Source organism: Chenopodium album, chromosome 22 (genome assembly GCF_948465745.1).
Source record: "Chenopodium album chromosome 22, dcCheAlbu1.1, whole genome shotgun sequence".
NCBI classification, from domain to species: Eukaryota; Viridiplantae; Streptophyta; class Magnoliopsida; order Caryophyllales; family Amaranthaceae; genus Chenopodium; species Chenopodium album.
The window spans coordinates 25,465,882-25,483,155 of NC_137855.1; the positions used below are offsets into that span (position 1 = coordinate 25,465,882).

A 17,274-nucleotide genomic window follows, 5' to 3' on the forward strand; every position below is an offset into this window, starting at 1 on the left:
GACATAAGGGTCCCCAATAGGCTTACCAACAAAGGAAGGGAGAAAAATAGGGCAATAAGGGATGTGATTAAACTTTTGAGAGAAAGGGGTATGAGAAAAAGGCAAAGGGTTAGCTACTCCCTCAACACAAGGTCTCACATCGCCAATGAGGGCATGAAAATCAGTCATAGAATCCTCAAAAGAAGAACACTCATGATCACCATCTCCCTCAAACATCCAACTCCCAAGAGGAACCACATAATCTCCTCCATTACCTTCATGAATAATAGCTCCCTCAACTTCCTTAAAGCCTAAAGTCTCAAAACCATGCATGAAAGGAGGCAAATATAACTCAAAATCATCTCTCTCCCATGAAGCTTTCTTAATCAACTTGTTTAAAAGGTTATGGCTATTCCTTATGCACTCAATAAACACATTTGACATAACCTCAAACGAGTCCAAATACTCATGGATAGAAGAGTCACATTCACACACTTGAGACTCATCACAATGGGTGGGCGGGTTGGGATTTTCAAATTCAACACTCTCTTCTCTCCCAACTCCTTCACCATCACTCATATGCTCACCAAAGGTATCCTCACACACTCTTGGTTGCTCAAAATCACCATCATCATCCTCAACACACACATTGGATTTGTTATTTTCACACACAAGCATCAAAGATGACAATTGGCTTTTTAGCTCTTCATTTCTCCTTCTTTCCTCCTCAAAACGCTCCTCACTCTTTTTCATCATCTCCAATTGACTTCTCAAACAATTAAGAGTAAACTCCATTTTAGGCCCAAGATCATCACTAAGCTCAACATGCCTAATTCGAGTTTCCATGGTAGCAATAAGAGATTCAAAGGATGTAGGAGATTGAGGTTCAACAAAAGAAGAAGAAGTACAACCAAGATTGGAAGAATCAACATTGAAATCATGAGCATGTACATCACATTGGGGGGTGGGGGCAAAATCAAGAACATGAGATTCATTATCAAGGGAACGAAGCACATCACAAGAAGGCATGGTAAATAATGAAGAATATTGAAACACACCATTAGCATCAACTTGAGCATGTACTCCATTATCATGAACAAAAGGGGAAATAGAGTTGAAATCATGTGTTCTAGGTTCACTAATGGGATCATGTGACAAATCATGGGAAATCATGCTAACATTAGAAGAATCAAGACATTGCACATCAATATTAGGAACATGATTATCCCTATTATAAACATCCATAGCAAACCAAACATAAAAATCCCAAGCATCATCAATTGACAATGCTCTAAATTCACCATTGTGCATGCATTCAACTTTATCCCTAGTTTGCTCATTCAAACCAAAATAACAAATCTCACAAGCCTCCCAAAGGCTACTACAATTACAATCAAGAAATCCCTCTAGTCTATTAAAATATTCACAAAAAGGCTCATTGTCAAATTGAGGAAAAGATAGACATGCCATTTTATACAAAACAAGCAAAAATCAAATAAAAGAAAAGTATACACAAAGACCTAGACTCAAGCAATCAAAAACACTCAAACATAGACACCGTTCCCCGGCAACGGCGCCATTTTGACGTGGGGAAAATTAGGTCGTTGGACTAATCCTCCTAAGCCAAACAAAATTTATAAACACTCAACAAACCTAAATACAAGTATAGAGGTAAGTCAAGGGTCGAACCCAAAGGAACGGTAATGTCTAAGTGCTTCCAATTATGTGCCTAAGCTAGGTCGAAGGTGAAAGGTAAAAGAGGACACTAACAACTACTAAGACAAAGGAATCAAACAAATAAAATGCTAGGGATTAGGATTCACTTATATTAGCAATGAACAATGCAAATTGGTTTAGGAAGTTGACTAAGTCAAGCAATGCGAGGGAAGATCAATTATGCAACCAAAAGAGCATATCAAGCTATTCTCCTAGAGGTCTAACTAGCGTCAACTACGATAAACTCTAGCTAGGAAACATCACAAGACACCTCAATCGTGTAAATGCAAGCCACAAATCAATGGTCCGTATCAATGTGAACTTACAATGCAATCTAGTGTGAATAACAAGGGTGATCAAGCCTAAATCAAACACACACATGCACATAATCAATTAACCAATTTAATCACATCATCAACTCCATCAAAATCCCCAATCTACATAAATTCATTACATTATACAAGCTTCACCAAATCCCTAACCAAACAACTACTCTAGCAACATCATCAATTCAACCAACAACTAAAGAAATCAACAATCAAAGAAGAACAATTACTCTAATCAAACATCAATCATCAAAATCTAATCAAAATCACACAATCTAACACATGAATACTAAACAAAACAATAAATGAGATAGAGTTTAGAAATGCTCATTGATAATAGAGTAGATCTCCAATACAATTGTCACCATTGGATCTTCAATCTCTCAATCACCATTGAAATTCTTCACTTTCTCTCTCTAAAATCTACTCCTAAAACTAACCCCTAAATCTAGAGAGAGAAGCTCTCAACTAAGCTAAGAATATGATCTAATTCTCTTATCACTTGTTCCCCCAAAAATAGAAGGAAATAACTATATATACAAAGGAGAAGGTCGGATTTGACGCCCAAGAATAGACCCACGCAGGTGCGGGCGCTCGAAGGAGAGAGAATGGTGCGCACGGGAGCACACCCAGGAATGTGCGCCCGCACACACCTGATGTGCGGCCGCACACGACAGATGTGCGGCCGCACACTCCTGATGTGCGCCCGCACATATCTGCAGTTTCCTCCTTTCTTCTTTGCCCTTGCTCACGAGGTGCACGCATCCTAGATGATGATGATGGAGGACAAGGTAGGCAACAACTTCCTTGAATTTCTTGAAGAAAATGAGCCATGAGGAAGGCATTTACAAGGCCTTGAAGCATGCCCCTTTGATCCCTCTTTTGACTTGAAACTTCTTGCACAAGCTTAAGGCATGAAAACAATGAAAGATCATGGAGAGGAAGCTCGGGAATCCTTGGACAATCAATCACAACCTCCAAACAAAGGAGAAAAAGCAAATAAAAGGGAAAAATAACAAATAAACTAGAAAAAGCACAAAATAGAGAAACTAACTACAAAAAGCATAAAATGAAGAAAACAAGAATAAAACTAAGGAAAACTAAAGAAAGGAGAGATAAAATGGAATAAAAATCATCCAAAAAGGAACCAAATGAGTGCCAAAAATGTCACTCATCACAAACTCCGAAAGCAAACCTTGTGAAGTGTTTATGAAGGGAGCTATCAATCTATATGAGATATATTTTGATAATGGATGTAAATTACCTATCTTCCAACCATTGTTCAAGGGATATACTTTTAAGATAAGTTACAAAACTAAACAAACTACATACGTCAAATCAAATGTTGGAAAGGCTTCATATGTGATATGGATAAGAAAAGTTCTTATTAAGTCTTTTTACAAAGCAAGGAATAAAACATGTATTAAAGGTTTAATGCACATTCGATTCCTATATAGAGCACAGGGTACTACTACACAACCATACTTAGCACAAAATGTTTGTTGCTCAAGTAGGTGCCCTTATGGAAATTGTTCCAAAAGGTTAAGTGGGAGTAGTGTGAATATCAAAAGAGTTCGAGAAAAGCAACAAACAAACATGGCTCAAACCATGGTTGGTTCACCCTATGCAAAATATGCCTCCTCAAAAGACAAGTGGGAGTATAAGAATATTAAAAAGTTCGAGAGACTTAAAAGAGTTCAAGAAAGTGATTTCGAAAATCTCGAAGAAATTTGAGAAGTTATCGAATAAAAACAACAATATGAGCATGATTTACCTCATGTTATAAATGACAACGCGTGGTCTCATTAAGTGTAATGGGATTAATAACCATGTGTCGAAGGTAGTACATTCCAAGTACAAATCCTCTATTGTCGTTTCTCATTTAAAATTAAACAAAGTTGTTGTATGAGTTTCAATTGTTGCATAAAACCCCACAATGATGACTAGCATACGTAAAGCTTAGCCAAAGAAATATGATTTCATATTGACTAAGTGTTCCAAAATATTTATTTTAGAACATGATGATTATGCAAGTAATAAAAATGATTTGACAAGTTATAACTCCAAGTGGTTTTAAACCAGGAAATCTGAAATAGATTCTAAGTCTGTAAGCAAGTGTATGACACTTGAATAATTTGCCTAAATTGGGTGAAACCCATTGTAAGCAAAGCAGACAAGAAAGAAAAATGTTTTCTAACTAAACCAAAGACTTGTTAAAGGATTCAACTGATTCTTAGTATGATTATGACTACGATGAAACCTTTACATTAGTCATGTTGCAAAGATCTATTAAAGATACTTTAGTGATTTCTACCTTATAAGATTTGGTAGATGGATTTCAAAACACTTTCTTGAAATTTTTCATGAAATAAGATTTGCATATGATATAATCAAAAGTTTGGAGATCCAATAATCCTAGGGATGTATAAAAGATCCATAATGGATTGAAGTTAGCATCAAGGAGTTAATGTTCTTAATTTTGCGAGTTAATCAAATCGTTTGATGTTTTTGTAAAATGAAGAAAAGGTCTTGTATGTACAAGATGTTTAGTGGGAGCTATGAAGTCTTCTTGGTCTAGTACAGAATGCAATTATTGAAGGATCAAGTAATGGCTAATGCATTTTATATGAAAACCTTGAAGAAGAAGATGAGTACATTTAGGATTCGAGATCTATAGAGATAGGTCTCGAAGGATGTTTGAGTTTTGGTTAAGAAGCTTATGTTGATAAGATTCTTATAAAGTTCAACACTATATTGAAAGGAGTTTCAATCCCATGTAACATGGCACATTACTTAATGATTCAATACTTTGAGAAAGGTTGATGAAATTAAGATTTTGAATGATGATCCTTATGCAATTTGCAAAGGATGCATATATCATGCATGTCATGGACTATACTCGTCTATTTGACTCACATGTTTTAAAAACAAGTGATAATAGATTTCAATCGAAATCAAATGTGATGTTGGAATACAAATTAGAAATTCCAAAGTTCCTTGCGAAAGGGCAAAGGAAAATTCTTAGTGTATGGAGATGAAAATGATTATAAGATTTAGAAATTGCAAAATTCATGTTTATGAGAATGTCTCATGAACTCTACTTACTAAACCCCTTCCATTTCCAAAGCATGAGAAACATGCTAATGAAACTGGATTGAGGCTAATGATGTAATTAGAAGTGAAGGAATTATGTCTTCGATAAGTGCAATTACTAGATATATCGAGGATCACTATTATGGAGATAATAAGTTCATTCTATAGGGTCGTCAATATCTGGTGCTAGATATGATAATTGATCTTTGGGTTAGTTATATAGCCCAAAGCCTTATAGAATGGATCCTATGAGGTCACACAACAAGGGTATTGGGTTAAACAAGTAAGAGGCCCATTAATGGGCCTCATGAGATTATGACATACCATGTAGAGTGTTGGGCTAGAGTAGTGTGTTTAGGATAAGGGTTTTGGGCTTTTGACATGGGCTCTTATTTAGAGATGTGATCTATAAATAAGATCCATGCCTAGGGTTTGTAGCAAGCAGTCATAATTCACACACTGTGAATTTTGACATCAAGGCAACCAATCCCAAAACCCTAAAACACTATCCTCACTCACGGCCCTCCCCTCTCCCCTTCACGTCCGTACGTGCGGCGCCCCTCATGGTGGCTCGTGGTGTTCGTCGTGGTGGTTTGTGGTTAGCTCGTGTCTCTCTTCTCCGTTGAAGGTTGATTGAAGCGTTCAATCACGACTAACTAGCATTAGTGGAGGTTTAACTTGTGCCCGTGGACCAAGTAGAGGAATCACGCTTGGGGTTCTTTATCTCCCTTTGTTCTTGCTCGATCGCACGTGGAATCACGCTTCAAAGGTACAATTATTTGTTCTTTATGTGTTATGCATTAGATCCTTGGATTAGGTACTGTATGAATATGATTCATGTTTATTTCCGCTGCGTAGTACCTATAAACTCCTACAGTGGTATCAGTTACCCTATTGCATTTACGCATATTGCCAATAATTCTTTGATAATCCACAATTTTAATTCAATTAGGAGGGAGAATAATTAATTATGGGTCAATTATTATATTAAATGTGATTTAACTCTTGGAATTGATTAAATGTGATTTAATAATGCTCAAAATAGCCTTGAAGAGATCCGATTTTGCCCTATTATACTCGTATTTTTCGACCCCCCAAACCCTAATTTTTCGAAAATTTTCGAAACCCTAACCCTAAATTATGAATTTTGTGTTTTGGTTTTGATTTAATTCATTTACTATATAATTAATGATTTTAATCTATTTGCTTTCATGATAAATTATGAATTTTTCATGATCAAATAATTTAATTTAAGAGTTAAATTGAATTGGGGATTAAAATTCATGAAGAACCCTAATTTTGAGATTGAATATGATTTAATTTTGAAATTAAAAGGACCACATTAAGTTAATTTAATTTTAACAAAAATGTTTTGTTTTAATTAATTAAAATCATAAAAAAAAAACAAAAAAAAAGGAAAGGAAGGATTTAAGGTACGGCAGTCGCGGCTGGGTGGCGCTGCCACGGCGACTGCCGCACCAGGTGGTCCAGGAGGGAGGGCGGGGCTGGGCAGGGTGCTCGGACAGCAGGTGCAGCGACAGCAGTGCCGAGCAAGTGTTGCGTGTGCTGCTGCTGCCCTTGCGTCGCTGCTGTGCAGCGTACACCGTGGCTGGCTTCGGCTGGCCACACAACGGTGGCTGGCGCACGGTTTTTCAAAAAAAAAAAACAGTTTTTTGAAAATTTATTTCAAGATAATTATGAATTATTTTGGGATAAAATTAGTTTTATTTTGGATAAGTTAAAATATTTTAAAAATATGATCTTTTATTTTAGGATAAAATCAAATATTCAAAAGTTGTTATATTTGATATTATCCATATTTAAGTTGTTAAATTTGTAATTATCCATAATTAAAGTGGTTAATTTTGGATAAGATTTGTTAGGATATTCTGAGCATATTCCAAAAGGATAATAATTGATTTAAATAATGTGATTATCCCATAATTATTTTTGGATATAATTGATTTAAAATATTGTGATTGGCTAGTAATTAGGATAGAATTTCCTAACTTTGTTAGGATAATCTTTGAGGATAAATATGATTTATCTTTTAAGATTAAAATAAGATTTGATTCTATCTCATGACTAATTTAGAATATATGATATTTTATTGATGATCATGAATAATATATGATATTATCTAATTGCTTTAATTAAAATATGAGATATTTAGATGCCATGTTTCCTTAATTGTGAACATTCGATGTTGTAGTTTAGGAAAGCATGATGAGTGATTTATTATGTGGAAATTTTATAATATATGATGTTGTTTATTGCTATATAATGACTAGTATGGCCCAGTAGATTGCTAAATACGATCTGCGCATCGTGATGTATTTTTGTAATCTTAGTACGGTCTACGAACCGATAAAGTATTTTTGTAATTTTATTTTATTTATTTAAGTAGTAGATAGAATAGAGTAGAATTACAGGTTGCAGTTAATCCAAGAAGCCCATGAAGTGAAGGCCCAAAGGAGCAAGGTGGATACGATCCATAATGATTCAAGTGGGAGCATTTACTTTATTAGTTTTCTTAGGATTAGGGGTCATGCTATGTCTTATTTATGCATTCAGTATTTTATGCATGTTAGATTTTATTGATGTTTTGTGATGATGCGCTAGAGTTCACTATTTAATCACAACATAATAAATCTAGATCCCAGTAATATTGATGCAGCTTTTCCAATTAAAAACCCGACGAAAACCTTGATCGTTTGTGATGGGTCAGCCCTCAGCAGAGCATCATAATATATCTTGGGGAAGTGGGGGTAGGACCGCATATCTACACTTTTAATTGGTTATATTCAACAAGGTTACCTAAAGCGTTTAGAACCTTGAAGCTAAGAGTAATAATTAAACATGCGATGGTTAATTATTCAACCAAGAATTACAAGAGTTGTAATCAGTAAAGAGTTTACTCACCTTGAAAATGTAATGGTTGATTGCAGAGCCTCACTCTGGTTAATTATTGCACGAATAAAGGATCTTGGAATCACTTAATTCAAGATGGGATCACTTAAATTGAATAGAGTGTTTTAAAGTTACCAATTTAATAATCGCTTATGGTACTTTAAATTTAATAAACATAATTGAATTTTGCGTTTACTTATAAGTAACATGTCGTTCTAATTTTATTATTATATATAATTTCCTCGATTGAAAATAAAGTTGAGAAACGTTCTCAAAAATTTAAAAGATAATCCATAAACCTATATTCCAATTTTGCTAAGATTGCTCTAAAAGGCAAGTTTTAGAAATTCATGTCACATGTCTAAGGTTGGTTTTATTCAAAAATGTTTGAGTAAAATACCAACACATCTTCATTTTGAAAAATGTTTCAAGGGAAATAATGAGATGAGAGGTACAATCCCTCAAAAGACAAGTGTACAAGTCCAATAAAATCTCTTATCTTCAATATGATTGAATATAAGAAAGTGATTGGAAATCACTGTGATCAAAAAGTTGATCAAATAACAGTATTCTTCATCTACTTTATATAGAGTTTAATACTTGATTAAACTCAAATATAAATAATGATAGAATAGACTTAGCAGAATCATGAAAAGAGCTTAAAGTAGTTGAGCAAAGTATCATTTTGAACCTAAGAGAAATGTTCTAAGTGGCTCAAAGGGAAAGGTTTAGGAATATATGAGGATTGCATTAAGAAGTTATAGGCCACGAAATGCAAACAAGTTGCTACTTCTCAAACCTAGAACTACTTATGTGCTAAAAGTTGTTATGAACAACAAATGTTTCAAATTAAATGGACCAATTCCAATTGATTAGAAACTACCTCATATAGTTGGAAGGTAAAATAATGGAAATGTTCCAATCTAAGAAGTATATTATAGAAATTGGTTTAGCATATTGCTACTTCTTGGACATATGATGTCTTGTTTAGATCACTCATTGCACAATTTGGTTGAACTAAAGGAAGAAATTAGCTAAAGAAGGAATAAATCTACAAGTTTAGAAGCAAATGTTGCAACTTCACAAGTAGAATCTACAAGTCTGGAAGCAAAAGTTGCAACTTTACAAGTACAACCAGTATTTCACCAATAATAATTGGCTAGAGTTAAATAAATGTTATATATTCTTGCCATTATCAAAACACCATTCAATGTTAGTAATGACTAAGCATCGAAATTCAAAAACGTGGAATAAATGTTATTCCATGCTTCTTTGAGTCATAATGTGTTTTGAATTGCTAATAGGTTTAAAATTCTATATGATAAAGATAATTAAACAAATTCTATATATATATAAATTGTCTCTAATATGTCAATTAATTCGAATGAAAATGAAAATTGCATGCGAAAGATCCAAAGGGATGGACTTTCAATATCATTAGATTATGAATCTATTGATATATGTAATTATCATTCTAATTTGAAATTATGACTAAGTCACCATTTAGAGAAATGATGATGTGAACTCGAGGTCAAATACATATCGATGTAAGAAAACCAAAGGTTCAAAGGTTAGAGACGACAATGAAACTTCATTTGTGATACGGTCACTACTTGTGCTTGGTTGAAGAATAAGAGTGAAGATTTTGAAAAGTTCAAAATGTTCAGTTTGAAGTTCAGTATCAACTTGACAAGAAAATGATTACATTACAATATGATTGTAATTGTGAAAATTTAAAGTCAAGACATGTACTTGGCAACACATTCGAAATATTGCGATATGATTGTAATAATGAGAATTTAAGCCAAGACCTTGATAAACATCCAAGAGTTGTGAAAATGTTTGACAACAAACTCCGAAAAACCTTGTGAAGTGTTTATGAAGGAAGCTATCGATCTATATGAGATATACTTTGATAATGGATGTAAATTACCTATCTTCCAACCATTGTTCAAGGGATATACTTTTAAGAAAAGCTACAAACTACATACGTCAAATCAAATGTAGCAAAGGCTTCATATGTGATATGGATAAGAAAAATTCTTATTAAGTCTTTCTACAAAGCAAGGAATAAAACATGTATTAAATCGTTTGATGCACGTTCGATTTCTATATAGAGTAAGGGGTACTACTACACAAACCACACTTAGCACAAAATGTTTGTTGCTCAAGTTGGTGCCCTTATGGAAATTGTTCTAAAAGGTCAAGTGGGAGTAGTGTAAATCTCAAAAGAGTTTGAGAAAAGCAACAAACAAACGTGGTTCAAACCATGGTTGGTTCACCCTATGCTAAACATGCCTCCTCAAAAGGTAAGTGGGAGTATAAGAACCTCGAAAAGTTCGAGAGCCTTGAAAGAGTTCAAGAAAAGTGATTTCGAAAATCTTGAAGAAATTCGAGAAGTAATCGAGTAACAGCAACAATATGAGCATGATTCACCTCATGTTACAAATGACAACGCGTGGTCTCATTAAGTGTAATGGGATTAATAACCATGTGTCGAAGGTAGTACATTCCAAGTGCACATCCTCTATTGTCGTTTCTCATTGAAAACTAAACAAAGTTGTTGTATGAGTTTCAATTGTTGCATAAAAACCCACAATGGTGACTAGCATATGTAATAGCATATGTAAAACTTAGCCAAAGAAATATGATTTCATATTGACTAAGAGTTCTAAAATATTCATTTTGGAACATGATGATTATGCAAGTAATAAGGATGATTTGACAAGTTATAACTCCAAGTGGTTAAAACCAGGAAATCTGCAATAGATTCTAAGTCTGTAAGCAAGTGTATGACACTTGAATAATTTGCCTAAATTGGGTGAAACCCATTGTAAGCAAAGCAGACAAGAAAGAAAAATGTTTTCTAACTAAAGCAAAGACTTGTTAAGGATTCAACAAATTCTTAGTATGACTATGACTATGATGAAACCTTTACATTAGTCATGTTGCAAAGATCTATTAAAGATATTTAGTGATTTCTAGCTTATAAGATTTGGTAGATGGATTTCAAAACACTCTCTTGAAATTGTTCATGAAATAAGATTTGTATATGATACAATCAAAAGTTTAGAGATCCAATAATCCTAGGGATGCATAAAAGATCCATAATGGATTGAAGTTAGCATCAGGGAGTTAATGTTCTTAATTTTGTGAGTTAATCAAATCGTTTGATGTTCTCGTAAAATAAAGAAAAGGTCTTGTATGTATAAGATGTTTAGTGGGAGCTATGAAGTCTTCTTGGTCTAGTATAAAGATCATTTATTCATTGCTTGAAGAGTCAAGTGGTGCGTAATGTATTTTATATGAAAATCTTGAAGAAGAAGATGAGTAAATTTGGGATTCAAGATCTACATAGATAGGTCTCGAAGGATGTTTGAGTTTCGGTTAAGAAGCTTATATTGATAAGATTCTTATAGGGTTCAACATTATATTGAAAGGAGTTTCAATCCCATATAACATGGCACATTGCTTAATGATTTAATACTTTAAGAAAGGTTGATGAAATTAAGATTTTGAGTGATGATCCTTATGCAATTTGCAAAGGATGCAACATGCATGTCATGGACTATACTCGTCTATTTGATTCACGTGTTTTAAAGAACAAGTGATGACAGATTTCAATCGAAATCCAATGTAACATTGGAATACAAATTAGAAATTCCTAAGTTCTTTGCGAAAGGGCGAAGGAAACTTCTTAGTGTATGGAGATGAAAATGATTATAAGATTTAGAAATTGCAAAATTCATGTTTATGAGAATGTCTCATGAACTCTACTTACTAAACCCCTTCCATGACCAAGGTATGAGAGTCATACTAAAGTTCTTGGATTGAAGCAAGTCATGTAATTTTAGTTGTGTATGTTTTAAGAAAGCATATTACAAAAGTAAATACATTAGCTTGCAGAATTATGTTTATCAATTGAAACAAAGTTTCAATCTTATTTAATCATGGTTTCAAGATTAAATAAAATGTCCAAAATAATTATGAATTGATGGGCTCACTAGGTTGATGACCTTTTGAATGAAACCCCACAGGTGAACTAAATTCATATATTATTTAAGTTCCTAGTTCGGAATCATTAAACTGGACATAAATGATTTCAATAATGGACTAGCATGTTAAGATTGATTGGATGGCGCAGTTTCATGGGCTATAGGAGCGTAGTGATGCTCGGTCAATCACATGGATATGCATGAATGATGCATGATCGAACTACAGACCTACTTTGAAGTTCAAGTATAGAGCTTCCGGATATATTAGTGGATTCCTTTGACATGAGTGGAACATTGATCTCATTCAATGATTGTTTTAACTATGGTACATTCAAACGTCTGGCCGTAACTGGAGATTATAAAGGATGTTTCCCGGTTACTTCATGAGTTGAGTGGGAGCTTTGGTTGCCATAAGATTGGATTGAGTCTACCTATTTAATTAGGAATGTGTCTTGGCCCCTTGAAGAGGGAGAATTCAGAAAATGCATGGTCGTGCTCAAATGGACTACATTGTAACCATTTGTTTTGTAATTCTAACTCAGATTTCAAGAAAGATTTGTAGATTAATATGATCACGACATAAGATGCAATCATATTATCAAATCGACACATATTGACTTAAGGAATTTGAATATTGCGCACTTGTCTCAGACAAGTGGGAGATTGAAGGAATTATGTCTTCGATAAGTGCAATTACTAGATATATCGAGGATCACTATTATGGAGATAATAAGTTCATTCTATAGGGTCGTCAATATCTGGTGCTAGATATGATAATTGATCTTTGGGTTAGTTATATAGCCCAAAGCCTTATAGAATGGATCCTATGAGGTCACACAACAAGGGTATTAGGTTAAACAAGTAAGAGGCCCATTAATGGGCCTCATGAGATTATGACATACCATGTAGAGTGTTGGGCTAGAGTAGTGTGTTTAGGATAAGGGTTTTGGGCTTTTGACATGGGCTCTTATTTAGAGATGTGATCTATAAATAAGATCCATGCCTAGGGTTTGTAGCAAGCAGTCATAATTCACACACTGTGAATTTTGACATCAAGGCAACCAATCCCAAAACCCTAAAACACTCTCCTCACTCACGGCCCTCCCCTCTCCCCTTCACGTCCGTACGTGCGGCGCCCCTCATGGTGGCTCGTGGTGTTCGTCGTGGTGGTTTGTGGTTAGCTCGTGTCTCTCTTCTCCGTTGAAGGTTGATTGAAGCGTTCAATCACGACTAACTAGCATTAGTGGAGGTTTAACTTGTGCCCGTGGACCAAGTAGAGGAATCACGCTTGGGGTTCTTTATCTCCCTTTGTTCTTGCTCGATCGCACGTGGAATCACGCTTCAAAGGTACAATTATTTGTTCTTTATGTGTTATGCATTAGATCCTTGGATTAGGTACTGTATGAATATGATTCATGTTTATTTCCGCTGCGTAGTACCTATAAACTCCTACAAGAAGATGTATTTGTTTTTGGAGAAAAACAAATTACAAGTGTAATATATTCATTTGCAGAATTATGTTTATCAATTGAAACAAAGTTTCAATCTTATTTAATCGTGGTTTCAAGATTAAATAAAATGTCCAAAATAATTTTGAATTGATGGGCTCACTAGGTTGATGACCTTTTGAATGAAACCCCACAGGTGAACTAAATTCATATATTATTTAAGTTCCTAGTTCGGAATCATTAAACCGGACATAAATGATTTCTTAAATTGGACTAGCATGTTAAGATTGATTGGATAGTCAGTTTCATGGGCTATAGGAGCGTAGTGATGTTCGGTCAATCACATGGATATGCATGAATGATGCATGATCGAACAATAGACCTACTTTGAAGTTCAGGTATATAGCTTTCGGATATATTAGTGGATTCATTTGACATAAGTGGAACATTGATCTCATTCAATGGATGTTATAACTGTGGTACATTCAAACGTCTGCCCGTAACTGGAGATTATAAAGGGTGTTTCCCGGTTATTTCAAAAGTTGAGTGGGAACTTTGGCTGCCACAAGATTGGATAGAGTCTACCTATTTAATTAGGAATGTGTCTTGGCCCCTTGAGGAGGAAGAATTCAGAAAATGCATGGCCGTGCTCAAATGGATTACATAGTAATCATTTGTTTTGTAATTCTAACTCAGATTTCAAGAAACGATTTGTAGATTAATATGATCACGACATAAGATGCAATCATATTATCAAATCGACACACATCGACTTAAGGAATTTGAATATTGCGCACTTGTCTCAGACAATTGGGAGATTGAAGGAGTTTTGTCTTCGATAAGTGCAATTACTAGATATATCAAGGATCACTATTATGGAGATAATAAGTTTGTTCTTTTGGGGTGTCATCCTCTGTTGCTAGACTATGAGAGATGATCTTTGGATTACTCAAATAGTCCAAAGCCCTCTAGAATGGATCCTATGAGGTCACACACAAGGGTATTGGGTTATGCAAGTAAGAGGCTCATTAATGGGCCTCATGAGCAATTAACTAATCATGAATTGGATTGGGCTAGCATAGTTAGATTGGAATTAGGTTTTGGCGGGCTTTTGACATGGGCTCTTATTTAGAGATGAGATCTATAAATAAGATTCATGCCTAGGGTTGGAGGTAAGCAGTCATAATCAACTTACAATAGATTTTGACATCAAGGCAACCAATCCCAAAACCCTAAATACTCTCCTCTCCTCACGGCCCTACCCTCTCCCCTTCACGTCCGTACGTGCGGCGCCCCTCATGGTGGCTCATGGTGTGGTTCGTGGTTAACTTGTGTCTCTTCTCCGTTGAAGGTTGATTGAAGCGTTCAATCAGGATTAACTAGCATTAGTGGAGGTTTAACTTGTGCCCATGGACCAAGTAGAGGAATCACGCTTGGGGTTCTTTATCTCCCATTGTTCTTGCTCGATCGCACGTGGAATCACGCTTCAAAGGTATAATTATGTGTTCTTTATGTGTTATGCAATGATCCTTGGTTTAGGTACTTGATTGAATATGATTCATGTTATTTCCGCTGCGTAGTAGCTATAAACTCCTACAGTACGTACCTCAAATAAGCCCCTAAAGTAGCTGAATACACTACAATAATTCCGGAACTAAGTCTTCTACATAAAGGGACAACAATACTATATTAATTACCCTTGTATACACAATTTTCAGCAACTTAAACTCACTTTAAGGCACTTATAATAATCAGAAAATTATTTAAAAACTCCTAATTAGTCTATTTTATAATTGGTAATTAAACCCTTTCATTAAATTCGCAATTATACTACTTTTAAATAAAATTCCAGCACTTTAAACTAATCAAAAACCCTATAAAACTTCATCAAAATACGTCTTTATACTTAAATTATCCATAGAAACATTGAATATATAAAAGCCCCAGATTAATTTATACAAGAACCCTAAAAATCAAGTCTTGAATAAATTTGAACCCTAACTTTTAATACTTTATAAAATCTGAAATTAAAACTCTTTATAATATGAAATTCATACTCTTCAAACATTAAAACACAATTATAAAACATACTAATAATATTTCAATAATTAAAATCAAAACTCAAAATACATACTACATAAAAATAAATTTAAAACAAGAGGAGAGAGAGGGAACCACCATGGGTGGTGGCCGACAGCTGGTGGGTGATCGCCGGAGGCGGGTGCCGTCGGTGGTGACGTGGCAGCGGTGGTGTGAGGTGGCGGCAGCAGCAGCATCATCGACAATTGGAGCTCATAGGTTGTACGTGAATGAACAAGCAAAAAGGAAGGGAAAAATAAGAAAAGAAAGAAAATGAAAAAGAAAGAAAAGAAAAGGAGAAATAAGGGAGAAAATAATTACCTTGCCCCATTGACTTTTAGTATGAGAAATTTTTGGGGATTAAAGGAGTATTTATAGTGTAGAGAGTAGAGTAGGGTAAATTTTGGGCTTATAAAAATTATAGACTTGGATGATGAAAAAGTTGGCCCAAATAAAAAAAAATAGGATGATTGGGTTATTATGAAGATGGGCTACATTAAATTAAATACTTATTGACCAAAATATATTTTATAAACAAATAAATAATTTATAAAATACTTTAAAATACGGGGTATTACAAATACGTTATGCAATACCAATTTAAAATTAAAATACATATAAAAATACGGGGTATTACAGTCTACCCCCCTTTAAAAGAAGTTTCGTCCCGAAACATGGATAACGAAATTCAAGCTTTTATCCTCACTTTGTATAATATTGTTGTACTTTTTTGTCATACTTTTGCCTTTAATGTTTCCTTGAAATCAAAATTACTTGAAATAACCGTAAAAAATGTGCAAAAAGCACAAAAAACGGAAAATATAGGGAAAAAGCGCAAAATTCTACCGCATTCTACCCCCCTTAAAGAAAACGAGTTAGGTCCTTGTAACTCAACATACCTTAAACAACTCGGGTTATTTCTTTTTCATTTCATCCTTAGCTTCCCAAGTTGCTTCCTCATACTCTTGGTTAAACCATAGCACGTTGACAATCTTAACTTCCTTATTGTGTGTACTATGCCCTTTATTGTCATGGATCTTGACAGGTCTTTCTTCATAAGTTAAGATTTGATCTAACTCGATTGTTTCAGGTTGTAGCACATGTGACTTATCATGGATATACCTTCTTAACTGAAATACATGAAATACATCATGTACTTTACTTAGCTCCATAGGTAAAACCAACATATAAGCAACTTTGTCTATCCTTTGCAATATTTCATATAAACCAATATATTTTGGGCTAAGCTTTCTTTTCTTCCCAAACCTCATTACACCTTTCATTGGTGACAGCTTCAACAATACCTTGTCACCAACCTCAAACCCTTCCTCTCTATGCTTCAAATCCGCGTAACTCTTTTGGCGATATTTCGCCGCTTGAATTTTAACTTGAATTTCTTTCATCTAAGGTTTCAAACACTTGTCCACATAGCTTTAGCTGCAAATCAGTAGTCAGCCTACTTTCAAACTGTAACACCCCCAAATCTCCCTCTACGGAAATACTGATCGATGGAAACTGTAGGTCGTTATCTACCCTCCCCAACGGTCAAACAAATATAAACACTTAACCAACCTTATACAAGTATATGGTAAGTCAAGGGTCGAACCCAAAGGAATGGTGGGCTATTGTCTATCGTCTAAAGTCAAGCTATTCCGAAGTCTATAGGTAGGGTTGTGAATTCAAAACTAGGACAAACACGACAAATAAACTTGAAGAAATCAAATGTAT

At 34.6% G+C, this 17,274-nt stretch overlaps 1 protein-coding gene across 1 annotated transcript; it reads right to left on the minus strand.

Moving 5' to 3' along the window:
* Positions 1 to 16,460: 16,460 nt before the first annotated feature.
* Positions 16,461 to 16,949, minus strand: LOC145604106 (uncharacterized). The gene has a single exon (XM_081660053.1). The coding sequence runs from the start codon at positions 16,947 to 16,949 to the stop codon at positions 16,461 to 16,463; it is 489 nt and encodes a 162-aa protein (XP_081516179.1).
* Between the last annotated feature and the right edge of the window lie 325 nt (positions 16,950 to 17,274).

What these genes read in the sequence shown, in the direction of transcription:
- LOC145604106 (XM_081660053.1), bottom strand. Translation starts at nt 16,949, where the DNA reads ATGAAAGAAATTCAAGTTAAAATTCAAGCGGCGAAATATCGCCAAAAG.